At 43.9% G+C, this 14,231-nt stretch overlaps 1 protein-coding gene and 1 long non-coding RNA gene across 8 annotated transcripts in view; one reads left to right on the top strand and one right to left on the bottom strand.

Moving 5' to 3' along the window:
* Window positions 1-3,693: 3,693 nt before the first annotated feature.
* LOC145524155 (uncharacterized) lies at window positions 3,694-5,099 on the bottom strand. The gene is made up of 2 exons (XR_014067261.1): window positions 4,460-5,099; window positions 3,694-3,989 (listed from the first exon to the last, which is right to left on the bottom strand). It is a non-coding gene; the product is annotated as an uncharacterized LOC145524155 (long non-coding RNA).
* Window positions 5,100-5,124: 25 nt separating this feature from the next.
* ATXN7L1 (ataxin 7 like 1) overlaps window positions 5,125-14,231 on the top strand; it is a 255,418-nt gene continuing 246,311 nt past the window's right edge. For 5 of the 7 annotated variants that reach the window (XM_081535893.1, XM_081535892.1, XM_081535891.1 and 2 more), the window contains exons 1-2: window positions 5,125-5,334; window positions 5,846-5,914. In XM_081535893.1, the coding sequence (XP_081392019.1) occupies window positions 5,154-5,334; window positions 5,846-5,914 (250 nt within the window). In that variant the 5' untranslated portion in view covers window positions 5,125-5,153. The remainder of the gene's footprint in view (window positions 5,335-5,845; window positions 5,915-14,231) is intronic. The other 2 variants (XM_081535901.1, XM_081535896.1) reach the window with 1 other exon arrangement.

The following is a 14,231-nucleotide window of genomic DNA, read 5'->3' as shown; positions in this document are numbered from 1 at the left end:
TTTTGTAGTATTATTTATTAATAGAGTCTGTGTTTATTCAGACCTGGCATGACTAGGGTCTTATATTGAAACTAATAACAAAAAGCCTTTAATTCCTGTTTCCTTTCCTATTCCTGGTGCTACTGGGTGTCTTTTACCCCAGTCCTATTTGATCCACCATCATGCAGGAGGCGGGAAAGAGGCAGGCAACCTAATCTAACAAGGCAAGTAAGATGGCACACCTGCCCTCCAGATGCAGGGAGCTTTTATAAAAGGTAACAACGTATGTAACAAACTTCCCCCCAAATTATAATTCTCAGAGAGAGAGGGTTAGAAAAATAGAGAGCAGAGTGGCAGATGGGATAGATGGATTCAATTAAGGCAAAGAACATCAAACAATTCCAGGGATGCCTCATTTCAATGGAACATGTCATTTTCTCTTTGTCGCCTCCAGGTAACTCCCAACAACGGTCTAGGTAGGAAGTAGGGTGTGCACACAGCACCTCAACCCCAGCAGGAGTCTAATATCCTCAAATGAGAGCACTAATATTCCCTCTTCTTTTCAATAATGTGCTGAAACAGCGCATGAATCAGACTAAGTGAATGCAGTCTCTGTATTTGATGCACATTTCCCCAGAACCAGGTGTTATTCAAATTAAATAGGTATTTTCCATTGTCATCTCCATTGAATTGATTTCTTTATTTTGTCTGTGGGAGAGTCTCCTTTTTAATTAAACCAACCACTGTCATTTTTCTGAGAAAGATAATAAAACAATAAAAATATTTACACCCCTTTTATCTTCCTTAAACATTAATCATGCAGGAAGAAGGTGTTACACCTTTGCTAGACAGTTTTATCACATAGACATTATACTAACATGCTTTAAATTACTGTTTTGCAGGTCAATTTATTCCTTTTAAGGATGTGTAAGATTCTTGTTGTCACTAAGAAAATTTGTGACTATTTACTACCAAAAGAAATTCAAGTCTGCAATAAATTTGCTATATACACAGTTGGTATGTAAGTATAGACGTGTATATAAAAATATATATGCACCATGCTGACCCTAATACTACTCCCAACTGACCTCAATTTTCATCTAAAGTCAAGTGTAAAAGTCTAGTAGTTGGATGAGCAAGGCTTTCTTCATTTTCTGGCTCCCAGCAGTGTAATTTAATTGACAGCTATGTTATCCACAGTTACAAAGTCATAGATGGGTTATGGTTATTGTTATCTCTATAGTCAGAGAAACTACAGAAGGCTTGGAGTGGAAACTACAATTACACCTGGTGATTCTAACTGCAATCATGTATACATGTTCTATCAGTGAAACATGGCAATGGTATCCAAAGTCTTATTTTGGAGAGATGCCAAATCATTTTGAGATTCCAGCCCATACTTTACTATATTGCAAACTAAAATCCTCCCAGATAGAAGGGAATAATATTTGGGCTGTCATACCATCTTCAGAGAGCTGGGCAGAAATAACTTGAGAAACTCAGCTGGAGTAGTAAAGTAATGTTAAAATAGTGAACCATGGCTTTGTTTCTCCTGCACCTTAGATGCCCTGACATTTCCTGATGATATACAAGTTTTCATTTTTTTTTTTTTCTTTTTTGAGTGACTTAGAGTGGCTCCCAGAAGAGACAGAATTTTCTGGAAGCTCAAGTCACTGACTCCCAGTCCCTGGGCTTGAGTCCCTTAATCACTGTACCCTCAACATACCTCAAGGAGAGTAGGGTTGTAACAGCCACCACTGTGGTGGCATCAGTGTCAGTAAAGAATTTTTCCCAACAGTTACATAATGACCTTATGGTTGGAGATCTCTCTATGAAGTAACGATTGAGTTTAAATAGCAAAAAACTTGAGTACCCAAAGGATAAAGATAAAATACCAAACTCAGCATGTAGGAGATACTAGTGTAAACCAGTTGCAGAAAGCTGGCAAAAATTTTTTGAAAAACAAATGGTATACAACTCACAGCAGGCTCAAAAGAGGAACAAGGGAACACTGCTCAGACTTTTTCCTTTGTTAAACATATTTTTCTAGTAAGTTTTTTGTTTTTCTATCACTTTACACCCAAACCACTCTGTATTAGTTATATATTGCTATGTAACAAGTTACCCCAAAACTTAATAACTTAAAATGACAAGCACTAATGATCTCACAGTTTACGTGGATCGGGAATACAGGCTTGACTTAGCTGGGAGCCTCTGCCTCCAGGTCTTTCACAGTTGAGGGCCGGGGCTGTGATCTCAAGGCTTGACTGGAAAAGGATATGCTTCCAGACTCAGGTGGCTGTTGACAGGATTCAGCACCTCACAGCCTACTGAACAAAGAGCCTCAGTTCCTCATGGACTGTTGGCCAGAGGCCTCCTCTGTTCCCTGCCACACATACCTCTCCAAAAGGTACCTCACAACACGGCTGTGGCCTTCCCTAACAGCAAGTCAATGAGAACAAGAGTGAGTGAGACAGAAGCCACAGTCTTTTTGTAACCTAACCTCTGAAGGGGCATCACTCTGCCACATTCTGTTGGTTAGAAACAAGTCACTAGGTCCAGCCCACACAGTAGGACATGCACACTGAAATGTGGGGATCATTGGGGTCATCCGAGAGGCTGCCTACCACCTTTGCATATACAATGAGGAATAAACACCAAAATGGAAAGAATATTGGAAAGCTATAGGGGAAGAGGAAAATGTTCCGAGATCTCATTATTCTACCTCAGAGCTCTCTCTGTCTTTCTCCCTTTCCCCAAATCCAGTCATGCAACACACCCTCAGATGAGGCACCTTACTTCACAGTGTCTCTCCTACCTGCTCTTTCTTCTCCATATGCAAGGGACCACCAAAGTTCAGGCTTTCATTTCTTCCACCATGAATAGTGCAGCACTACTTTTCTCACCAGCTTCTCTAGTCCAATACATCCTGGGTACCAAGGCCAGAGAGTAATCTTTATAAGTCATACTTTCTATTTATCCTTTTATTACAGAAAGCCCTTTAGTGGCTCCCCATTGTCAACAAAACCCAAATTCTTTAGGCTGCCATAAGATGCCTTTCATAATTTGACCCAAGCCTGACTACAAACTCATCACTCCCAAATCCCAAATAATAACCCATCATCCCAGGTAAACCACAGTCAACACCCAAACACACCACACTTGCTCAGCTTGAAGCCTCTGCTGACACCATTACTCCCCCTTCCCTTGGCAAGACCAATCTTCACCTTACCATTATAAATCCTCTCCCATTTCCAAAGTGCAGAGCAGAGTAGTTTCCTCTGTGCCTAATTTTCTCTGTGACATATTTTCTGATCACTTCAAACTAGATTTCAGTTCCTCCCACAGATAGGCACAGCTCTGAGAGGCCACACCACTCACTGACCTGGCCAGTCACTGAGTACATGGCTTGTTTTTCCAACAAGCTGGTAAGTTTCACACCTTCCTTCTTCCACAGAGACCATCAGATTGCATCATCACCAGAACTAGCCTGGGTCTCACTTGTCTTTCTCTGCTGGGGATGGTAGTCTATGACAAGCAATAATTGTTGAAAAGATGGATGGATGGATGGAAATGTCAAGCACGGTGTCTGACATATGAGATCAGTCAGTAAGAAAAATATCAGCTAATACTCTCAGTCCTTCAAACGAGAATCTCCACTCAGTGACACCTTAGCCATTTAGTGGTTCCTATGTAGGAACCCTTCCAAAGAGAGCAAAGGCAAATGAAATTTATTCGGGTCTGACCAAAAACAAGCCCATTCACACAAACATCACAACTGAAGATCAACCGGAAGCTCCTCCTTCATCCTGATCCTGGCTTTGAGGTACAGGATGCCAAGTGCAGGTACATTAGATGACAGAGCCAGAACAGACTTCAGGACAAAGAAACTTCAAATCCGTGAGCTTCAGTCATGGGGCAGAAATAGTCTGTGAGAACTAAAAGGGTGCTGGGGGAAAAGAGGTAAATACGTCGATTGTGGGGTAGAGTCCATATATTTTAGGTAATTCCTAGAAAATGAAAAAAAAATTATTTTTAAATGAGAGATACCAGAAGACCTTTTAACACCTTTGCTGCCAACCCCTGGGGGAGAAGGGAGGAAGTGGTGGGAATCTCAGTGAAAGCATCAAATGTCCAAAATCCAGAGGGAATTTAACGCTTCCTCTCTATTAATAGCTGGCCAGAGCAGTTAAGCCTGCAGTGAATTCTCCCAAGAATCAGATGCCCGATTGCCTGCGCTAATCCGGGCGACCCTCATCTCAACGGAGGAAGTGCTGGAAACGGCTCCAGGGGCTTGGTCCGCTAAGCAGCATCTTCGGAGAGTGGGTGAGTCCTCACTCCCACTACCTTGGATGTGGAGCAAAGTGTGCGCAGTGGTTCTCTGAGAGCCGGAGACTCGCATTGCGGGGCCCCGAGTTTTGAGCTTTGCAACGCTCCACAGCCTGAGATGCAAAGGCAGCTCCTCTAGCTCCAAACTCACCTGCTTTTTAGAACCACTTCCATCTACCCATTGCTCTCAGCTCCCAAAGGCATCCGCAGAATCCTCCACCACCCAAGGTCCACCGAGAAAGAGAAGAAAAGGTGGAGGGAGTGGTGGCTGGGAGGAGAGGGGTCTCCTCCCTTGAGGTGGTCGTCCGGGGAGGGGGGTTGCTCGGCCCCTCTCCACTAAGCGGCAGGGATCCTCTCAGGGGCGCCTCACCGTGGGCGACAGGAACCGGCGAGGGCAGGACGCGCTGGAAAGGCTGCACGCAAAAACTTTCCGTCCTGGAGCGCAACTCTGCGGGGAAGACTACCCCTCCCACGGCCCCAGGCTGCGCCTCTGCCAGGTCGCCCTCAACCCCCTCTCGCATGTCTGGCCCCTAGGACCCCGGCTAGCGGGCGCCGGTGTCGGCGGCGCCGCAGCATCCTCACGCCCCACGCTGCATCCTCTGGTCCCAGCTCTCAGCCCCGCCCCCGGCGGCGGGCGTGCTGGCGGCAGGCGTGCAGGCGCCGGGCCTCGGGGCGCCTCTCTGCTGCCCCTGGCGGCCGCGGATGCCGAGAGCCGAGCCGAGCCCGGCCCGGCGCTGAACGCCGGCTCCTCCTCCTTGCTCTCTCCTCCTCCTCCGCCTCCCTCCTCCCATCTCTCCCTCCCTCCCTCCCCCTTTCAGAACACTCAATGTCGGAACGTTCCGAAGATGACGTCGGAGCGTTCTCGAATCCCGTGTCTCTCGGCTGCTGCTGCCGAAGGAACAGGGAAAAAGCAACAAGAAGGAAGAGCAATGGCGACACTGGATCGCAAAGTGCCCAGTCCGGAGGCGTTTCTGGGCAAACCCTGGTCCTCCTGGATCGACGCCGCCAAATTACACTGCTCCGACAGTAAGAACCCCACCGCCTCCTCCTCCTTTTATTACCCTGTAACCTTTCCATTCACCTAGAGCCACTGGGAAAAAGTGTGTGTGTGGAGAGAGAGTGGCCCCCGGTGTCCTCCATGCTTCTCCCTCTCTCTAAATAAATACACACAGAGACAGATCATCAGTGCACAGAGAGAGGCCCTGCTGCCAGGGGTGTCTGTCTGTCTGTCTGTGCCCTCTCCCCGTGGCAGCCCGCGGTGTGGGCTTTCACAGCCCCACGGTGTATCCGTTTAAAAGGCTACTCTGTTGCTGCTTGCATAGTTATTTTTTTGGTACCTATATGGGCCAGGTAGATGGAAATCCGGACTTGGGAGAAAATGTTGCATTGTCAATTTTTAAAAGATTTTCATATCCAGTATTTATATCGATCTGTTTGCAAATAAACACTCTCCCTTCCCCCCTTGACTTTGCCTCCCCCCCTTTTTCTCTCTCTTTTTTTCCTTATTTTCTTTTTTCCTTTTCTTTTTCATCTGCAGATGTAGATTTAGAAGAGGCTGGAAAAGAGGGTGGAAAAAGCAGGGAGGTTATGAGGCTTAATAAAGAAGGTAAGTGGAGCTACTGGCATTTTAGTGTTAGCATGTGTGGCAGAATCTTCACAGGATTTCGACTATAATGTGAATTGTTCTGCTGGGTACAGAGTGACTAAGGCTTGTCAAAAATTGAGCACGCCCAGGTGACTACTGCTTCATGTTAACTTCTTTCAAAGTACAAATGCAGCTGGGGGGTAGAGGGGTCGAGACTATTGAAGGCAGAAGTTTCCTGCACTTCAGCTGGAGTCCACATTTGGACCTTCTGATACATATCTGCTATTCGCCTTTGGAGCATTATTGCCAAATAGTGGGGGGTGGAAATCGTTGAAATGAGGAGCGGGGCTCCACTCACAAACATCCCAGCCTTCCTTGTGGGTAAATACAGAACAGTTTAATGAACCCCACGTGATCAGTCATCCCAGCAGCTACTTCTCCGCTGAAAGCCACGGCACATGGCAAACCTTTGCAGCAAGTTACGTTTGGCCCACTTTGCGTTTGGTCAGATTGTAATGTGGTGAGCAGAGTTAGGGGCATCTGTGTATATAGCCTCCAGCCGGTCACACATCTCTGTTTTCCCAGCGTGGAAATACAGTACCTAAAATGGAACACAGTGAGTAGCTAGGTCATCCCAGACAGAGACAGGTGAGTGAAGCCACAGCCTGTTGGAACTGGGCATCAAACACACATGGTCATCATAAATAAATCATGGCCTATTCACGTTTGCAAGCCTGCCATATGTAACTGTGGCCTATGGGCTTCACATGGAGCAACTCCAAAGACCACTTTCTGTTGAACGAATGGATGGGTTCAATTGAATTGTGATTTACTAACTGGTGTCTTGTAAATGTGGTTGACTGAAATTGGAGGTGGGAGGAAGTGCAGGGGTGCAGAAGAGGTTGGCGGGAAGTGTTGAAAGCGTTCAGCCATAACTAGGCCATAGGAGCCTGGCTCATCCAAAATGAATGGAGAAAAAGGCCATTAGATGCCAAAGGATGGTTTCCCTCATAAAATGCGATGTCACCCTGGTAGGCAGCTGAAACCTGCTTGGAAAGATGGAACTTGTTTTGCGGATCACACCTCAGACAGTTGGTTTTCTGTGCCTAATTGTTTCCTGACCATCCAGTGAGAGGAGAATTTGTGCTTCAGAAAAAAAATGACATGGAGGTTAAAATGCATGCATATTCAAGGACAGCTCTCTAGCATAATGTTTCTGCTAATTAAGCACTTTGATTGGAAACGAAACCGAATTCTAAAGATGTTTGCCTCTAAATATCTTAGTGTGATCTTGACATGTGTCTTTAGGATGCACAAGGGAATGATGTCAAGTGGCTTACTTACAAGTGGCAGCTTATTTGTGCTCAATGTCCATGTGTGTTGGCTTTGGAAAGTATCACTGGAAATTGTTTTTCTTCACAGACAAACTCTTGACACCTTTAAAAGCTTCTGGGACTCAGTTATCAGACCAGTGGCAATGAAGAGGTTTCCAGAAAAGATGAGCTTGTGAAAACCTTTAAAGTTGAATAATGGTCATGGTATGGCCCAGAATTGGCATCTCTTAGGCCTGGTTGATAGATTATGACTATATCACACAAAAATATTCTGCACCCTCCCCCAGGCTTCAATTTCAGAAGACCCTTATTTTCAGATTCTCTTTACCTCATAAGAAATAGATTCTTTTAAGGAAAAAAAAAAAAATGTAAAGCTCTCCTTTCCTTAGAAGCCGCAAGTGGTACATCTTGCTTATTATATTCTTTCATGTGTAAAGATACAAAGATTTAGCTCCTAACTATGTACATTTGTATTACAGAGCCCCACTTTTCAGTGTAACTGTGCGATTGCTCAGTTTACCAAATAGCCATCTATGGGCTGAAATCTCTTTGTTCCTGGGCCTGGTGGAGCAGGCCTGGGTTAGCAGTTCCTGGAGTTCTCCTGGTATGTGCACACAGTTTTCTTCATGGATAGATTGTGTGTGTATATATATACACGAACCGTATATCTCCCTTCCTGTGGTGAGGAGTTTAAAGGTTTAGCTGAGACTTGGTATCAGGGTATTTGGTTGCCAAAGTCCCCAGAAACACTGGTTGCTTTCGTCTTGCCATTGGCCTTCTTGCTGGAGTCATTGTGTGGGAAGTCCCAGGCTGGGTACCTGATTATGTATGGATCTCTGCAGGACACAACGTGATTGTGTTTCTCCATGTGGTGAGTGTACGTAGATGGACCAGGATGTCATCAGTAGTAAGCAGGTAAGCAGGTTTTGAGACTGTGCTTTAATAACAATTAATAGGTGAATTTAGGAATTCCAACTAAGAAATGAAGGTATATGATCCAGATTTTGATGTGAATTTTTTTATTGTAAAATAAATATAAAATTTATCATTTTAACCATTTTAAAGTCTCACAATTCAGTGATACTAAGTATAGTCACAGTGTTGTACAACTCTCAACACTATTCATTTCCTGAGCTTTTATATCATCTCAGCCAGAAACCCTGTCTCCATTATATTAATATAATAATTTCCTATTCCCCCTCCCCTGGGGCTGAGCCTTGGAAACCTGTATTCTATTCTCTGTCTCTATGAAGTTGCCTATTCTAGATACTATATATTTGCAACATATGACCCTTCGTGTCCATCTTCTTTCACTTAGCATCATATTTTCATTGTTTATTCATGAGGCAGTATGTATCGATTTCACTCCTTTTTATGGCTGAATAATATTCCATTGTATGTATATATCATGTTTTGTTTATCATCCATCTGTTAATAGACATTTAGCTTGTTTCCACCTTTTTACTATGGTGAATAATGGTGCTGTGAACATTGTGATATGATATTTTTTTATGGACTAAACTCTGGGGGAAAAGCCAGGCTGGAAAAATGAAAAAGGAATCATTTTATCTTCTGCTCCATTTGGCCACAGTTTCAGAAGGAAGGAAGGAGTTGCAGACTTTTGAACAACCTGACTATTGTAATATAGTTCCTTCTCCACTCCTTGAATCTTTTTCTACTTCAATACTCCACCTATATCAGTATGAAATGTTAGCTGAATGATTTGAGATTTCTGTAATAAAGTCTTTGTGTTCATGTTACTGTTTATCCAAAGTTAGCTACAATTATGTCAAGAGGAATTTGGCAAATGCTTTTTTTTTTTTTTTTTGGTAAATACTTTTGAACCTTGCCAGATCATCACCTGGGTTCAGAAGGCATAGTTATTTCTGTGCTTGAATGTAGTCATGTGGGGTTATATTGAGGGCAGACTGAAGGGTGAAGGGAGCAGGAGAGAGGGCTTTGAATCCGCTTTCTAATTCCAGTGTATGACCTTGGGAACCTCTTTCCTTGTTTGGGCCTGCTCTGTTTCTTGTAAAGTAAGGGAGTGGATTTAAAATCTCTTCCGGTCCCTCTGAGACCTATGAACTTAAGTTCCTTTATTGAATGTACCTACATTTGAAATACAGTCATACTACACAGACTGTTTAACGGTAGACAATTCACCTGCAAGTGCAGGAGATGTGGGCTCCATTCCTCGGTCAGGAAGATCCTTTGGAGGAGGAAATGGCAACTCACTCCAGTATTCTTGCCTGGGAAATCCCATGAACAGCAGGCTGGCAGGCTACGGTCCGTGGGGTCGCAAAGAGTCGTACACAACTTAGTGACTAAACAACAACAAAAAGCAAGCCTTCACATTAGAAATATCTTAAACTACAAATATTGGACTTATTTTCTTTTTTTATAATCTCTTGGTGCCAAACATCACTGCATCTTGTACACAAGCCTAATTGTCCTACAAATAGTTTGTGAGTGTGTGGCCTTTAAGACTGTGAGAAAACTAAGGGTCTGTGTCCAAAACCCAAGGTGATGTGTTCCCCATAGTGGAGAGGGGATAGACCTGGATCTGAGGCACTAAGATTTCTTCAAAGGAAGGGTCCCAGAAACCTGATTAGCCTAATCTAAGATGTGAGCTGCCATTATGATAGAAAATTCCAAGGAAGGCCAATTCATCTAGCTAACCTTTTAAAATAATTTTCTTTCTCTAGCTTCATAGATTTATTGGAAGACATTTTTCCAAGCTAACTGGGGGAAAACTTCATGATTTAGAAAGATGCCTCTCTTTTCTAATTGCCTCACCTGAACTTCTTATTTTTTAAAGAATGTGCATTTATAAGTAAGGACCAGGTGTGTATGGCTCATCGATGTCCTAAACTATACATCAAGTTGCCCAAAAAGTTCAAAGATAATAGCAGGGTTGTTGTGAGGATTAACTGAGACAATACAAAAGAGTTTAGCACATAGTAAGTGCTTAATGAATTTGTGCCTTTCTTATATTTTAGATGTTATTAAGATTATCATCATCATATATTAATGAAGCTAGTTCTAGAAAATTTTATTATTAGAATTAATGAGGATTTTTAACTAACCAGTGATGAATGGAAAAGATATACCCAATCAGAAATTTTATTTCTAGAGTAAACCATGTTATCTTAATTTTATAAAGCTGAAGATTTTTTGAAAGCTGATTTCTGTGATATCCATGCTTTTGATGGAGTACAGTTGATATATAGTCACTGATAAGTTTTATCAAGTGCTAGAAAAAAATACTTTGGCAGTTTGGGACTTATGGCTGAGTTTGCAGAGTTCTTCCTGGGGACCAGGATGTTTTAAAAAATATTTTTTAAATGATTGATAAGTTGTTTGATCAGTAAGGATAGAAAGTCCTCAATGGATCATTGTTTGGGTCCTTTGGAGGCCTACCTTCGTTACTTCAGGCATGTTTCTGTGCATCAGTGTTCCCAGGTGTTTTGATTTGATGTAGGTAAGCTTGTGGAATGCTTCCAATCTGAAAACTGTTCTGGGGCCAGTAAGATCTTGCTGTAACTGTGAGAGTTTGGTGTTCCACTAATGCTGGTGGAGTTAGGCTGGAGCACAGGGGGAAGCAGGGAACATGGGAGCGTGTTCAACTCGAGTTTAGGAATTTTTCAGTTATAGCTAGATGGGGGCATATTAGAGAAAAGATGGCAACTGACCTGATAAGACCAAAGGGTTCTTGGAATCCAAGTCAGGGAAGCTAGCGACAAGTGGTTGAGATTTATGGGAAACTGTGGACTGGTCCCCTTTATCATTATACAGACAACTCTGTTATCTATGCTAATAGGCAATGGGAAGACACCCAGTCCACAGATTACACTGATAAACCTCATTTTCACCATTAATTTCAACTTCTTTCTCCATTAAGCCTACTTTCCTCCCCTTTTGCTAATAAGTAACAACATTTGTTCACTTTGGCATTTCATTATCATCTCTCTTCTTTTGCCCAGTGCTTGGGATGAAAGGACAGGAGAAGCGGAGTAGCCTCAATGCAGTAGGGAGAAAAGATGAAAAGGAGGAGAGGACTTGGAGAATGAATCAACTTCACAGTTTCATCCAGCTGTTAGAGAAGGGGGAGCGCCACGACCGAGATGGCAAAGCTGAGAGAGGGCATTTTCAACACCATCTAGTTCTGAAAATACGGAGCCTCTAAAATAAGTATCTTTTTATACATACAAGTATTTCTATGCACTTGAGTTCTTCTGTGGAGAAAGTGTGGCTCTAGCTCCTTCCAAAATAGGAAGTTAGGCAGGTTGGGCACACTTTGAAACACTGCATGTGATCCTGCTGCCTAAGCCCAGTTAAACCCTGTGCTAGGTTCTCGTCATGTCAGTCTACAGGCATGATGCTTTTATAGCTGGAAGATGTAAACTGTTTTTCTCTCTCATTCAAATGTTTCTTATTTTTTTCAGTAACGTTCACATTACACAGTTGAAAAGAATATGCAGTGAAAAAGAAAGTCTCTCTTTTACCTTGTCCCCAGTTGCTTTATGTATCCTTTCCAAGATCGTCTATGTGCATTCAAGCAGATACATGGATAGTTTTTCCTGCCTGCTTTACTCATGTGGCTGATAACATCCTATAAGTATTGCGTAGTATCTTGCCATTTCCATTTATCTTAGGTAGTGGTCCACATCAGAAGCAGTTCAGCCTGCCTCTCTCTTTTGTGCCTGCATAGTGGGAAGATGGGGCTCCCCTGGTGACTCAGTGGTAAAGAATTCACCTGCCCATACAGGAGCTGTGGGTTTAATCCCTGGGTCAGGAAGATCCCCTGGAGAAGGAAATGGCAACCCACTCCAGTATTCCTTTGTGGCTCAGCTGGTAAAAGAATCTGCCTGCAATGCGGGAGACCTGCATTCGATCCCTGAGTTGGGAAGATCCTCTGGAGGAGGGAAATACTAACCACTCCAATATTCTTGCCTGGAGAATTCCATGGACAGAGGAGCTTGGTGGGCTACTGTCCATGGGGTCGCAAAAGAGTCAGACACGACTTAGTGACTAAACAACAGCGTAATGGGAGGGTAGTTTAAGCCTCTGGGTGTCTTGCTTAGTTTTTATTTATTGGTTGATTTGTATTGATTTTTGGTTGCATCAGGTCTTAGTTGTGGCACGCAGGACTTTTGTGGGTCGCGCAGGATCTTTTTCCTAGCAGCATGCAGGCTTAGCAGTTGCAGTGAGTGGGCTTCTCTCTAGTTGTGGTGCATGGCCTAGCGTGAATAGTTGTGGCATATGGGCTTAGTTGCCCCACAGCATGTGGGATATTCATTCCCCGACTAGGGATCAAACCCACGTTCCCTGCGTTAGAAGGTGGATTCTTAACCACTGAACCACCAGGGAAATCCCTTGGTTAGTTTTTAATACCTGCTTCTGCTCTCTTGGCCTCCGTCATGCCTTTGAGACTGAGTAACAGTGGGCTGACACTAGGCTAGGCCTGGGGGGACAGCCGTGAACGAGCACGAGCCCCTCCCTCGTGATGCTCCCATCCTAGCAGCCAAGGCAAATGTTAAAAAAGTCATGGCAACCATGATGAGTGCTTAGAAAGGGAAAATCAGGGTACCATTGGAAAGCATGATGGGGGGGGCCTAATTTAGGTTCAGGGCTCAGGGTGTGTATTCCTGAGGAAATGTTATTTATGCTAAAACCTGGAGAATGAATATGCAGAGCTGGGTGGGACAGATTTAAAGGAAACAACGTGTGTGCAGGCCCAAAGTGTGAGAAAATATGGAATGTTCTAGAAACTGAAAAGTATGTCACTGCGTGACAATAGTGAAGCAGAGAGTGGTACAAAGTTTCTCAGCAGGGACTGTACTTCTTTGTGGTAGAGCAGTGTCCTGGGATGTTGTTGGATGTTTAGCAGCATCCTTAGCTTCTATCACTGGATTCCAGTGGCACCTCCCTTTACCCTGAGTTGAAAAAGCCAAAAATGTCTCCAGACATTGCCAAAGATCCCAGAAGTGGGCTGGGATGGTGCCAAATCACCCTGATAAGAGAACCACTGGTGTAACGTGAGGCTGGAAAGGTAAGAACACAAGAGAAACAGACTCAGAAATGTTCTGCTACTATCTCTCCATGTCTTAGGCCCAAGTTCCCCGTGAGGCGGCCTTACTGAATCCTCAACAGTCAGGTGTGGAGCTGTGACTGTTGCCCGTGGAGGGCTACATTGGAAGCATCTAAATGGAGAAGACTCCACCCCTCACAGAGCTTTCCTCCAAATTTCCAAGATGACCCCACCGAAACTTCATGTCCATAGTAAATGGTGACAGTGCTGAGATTCAGGTTTGGCTCAGCCTTCCCTCACTGTGGGTGGAGGAGACCCCAAGCCACCGATTCTGATAATAATGGCATTTATTGTATGGGGACCCCGATGTCAAAAGCAGCATGGTGAAGCATTAAGGATTTCGGTTTATATTTAAAGTCAGGCTGGAAATACAACTGGCATTCTGCGCAGTTGATTACCCCTGGGATTTGTCTGAAATGGGGATGCACATGATGGAGAGCAGAGCGGCTGGCTTCAGGATTTCCACATTAAGGATTAGAAAATAGGGAGAGAGAGGAGGATCTGATTCCTTAGGGCTCTGGCCCATGTGCCAAGTGGTCTGCGGTGTTGTTTAGAACTGGAAGGCCATGTTCACTCTAGCCGGTGGCTCACAGGGGCCTGCTGTCTCCACTCCAGAAGTGATTTAAGAAAGTTAGACAGATTTGGGTTTTGCCTGGTTTTCTGTGTACATCATGTTTATATCCTTTGGGCTAACCTTTCATTCATGACGTTTTGTTTCATTCATGACATCCTTTGGAAGTAGACATAAAATGATAGCAGCAGACACACCAAGACCCTGTGGTTATCAACCCCTTTTTACCCAAGGACCACATCCCCTGAGGTGGCCCAGTGTTCACATCCGGAAACTCGAATCATTTAGTGACTGCCCCAGAAGTGACATCAGCAAGATGGTAATGTAGGTTGTTACCAACTT

Source organism: Giraffa tippelskirchi, chromosome 10 (genome assembly GCF_054371585.1).
Source record: "Giraffa tippelskirchi isolate mGirTip1 chromosome 10, T2T-mGirTip1v1.2.pri, whole genome shotgun sequence".
Lineage (NCBI taxonomy): Eukaryota > Metazoa > Chordata > Mammalia > Artiodactyla > Giraffidae > Giraffa > Giraffa tippelskirchi.
This window is presented reverse-complemented; position numbering and strand designations above follow the sequence as displayed.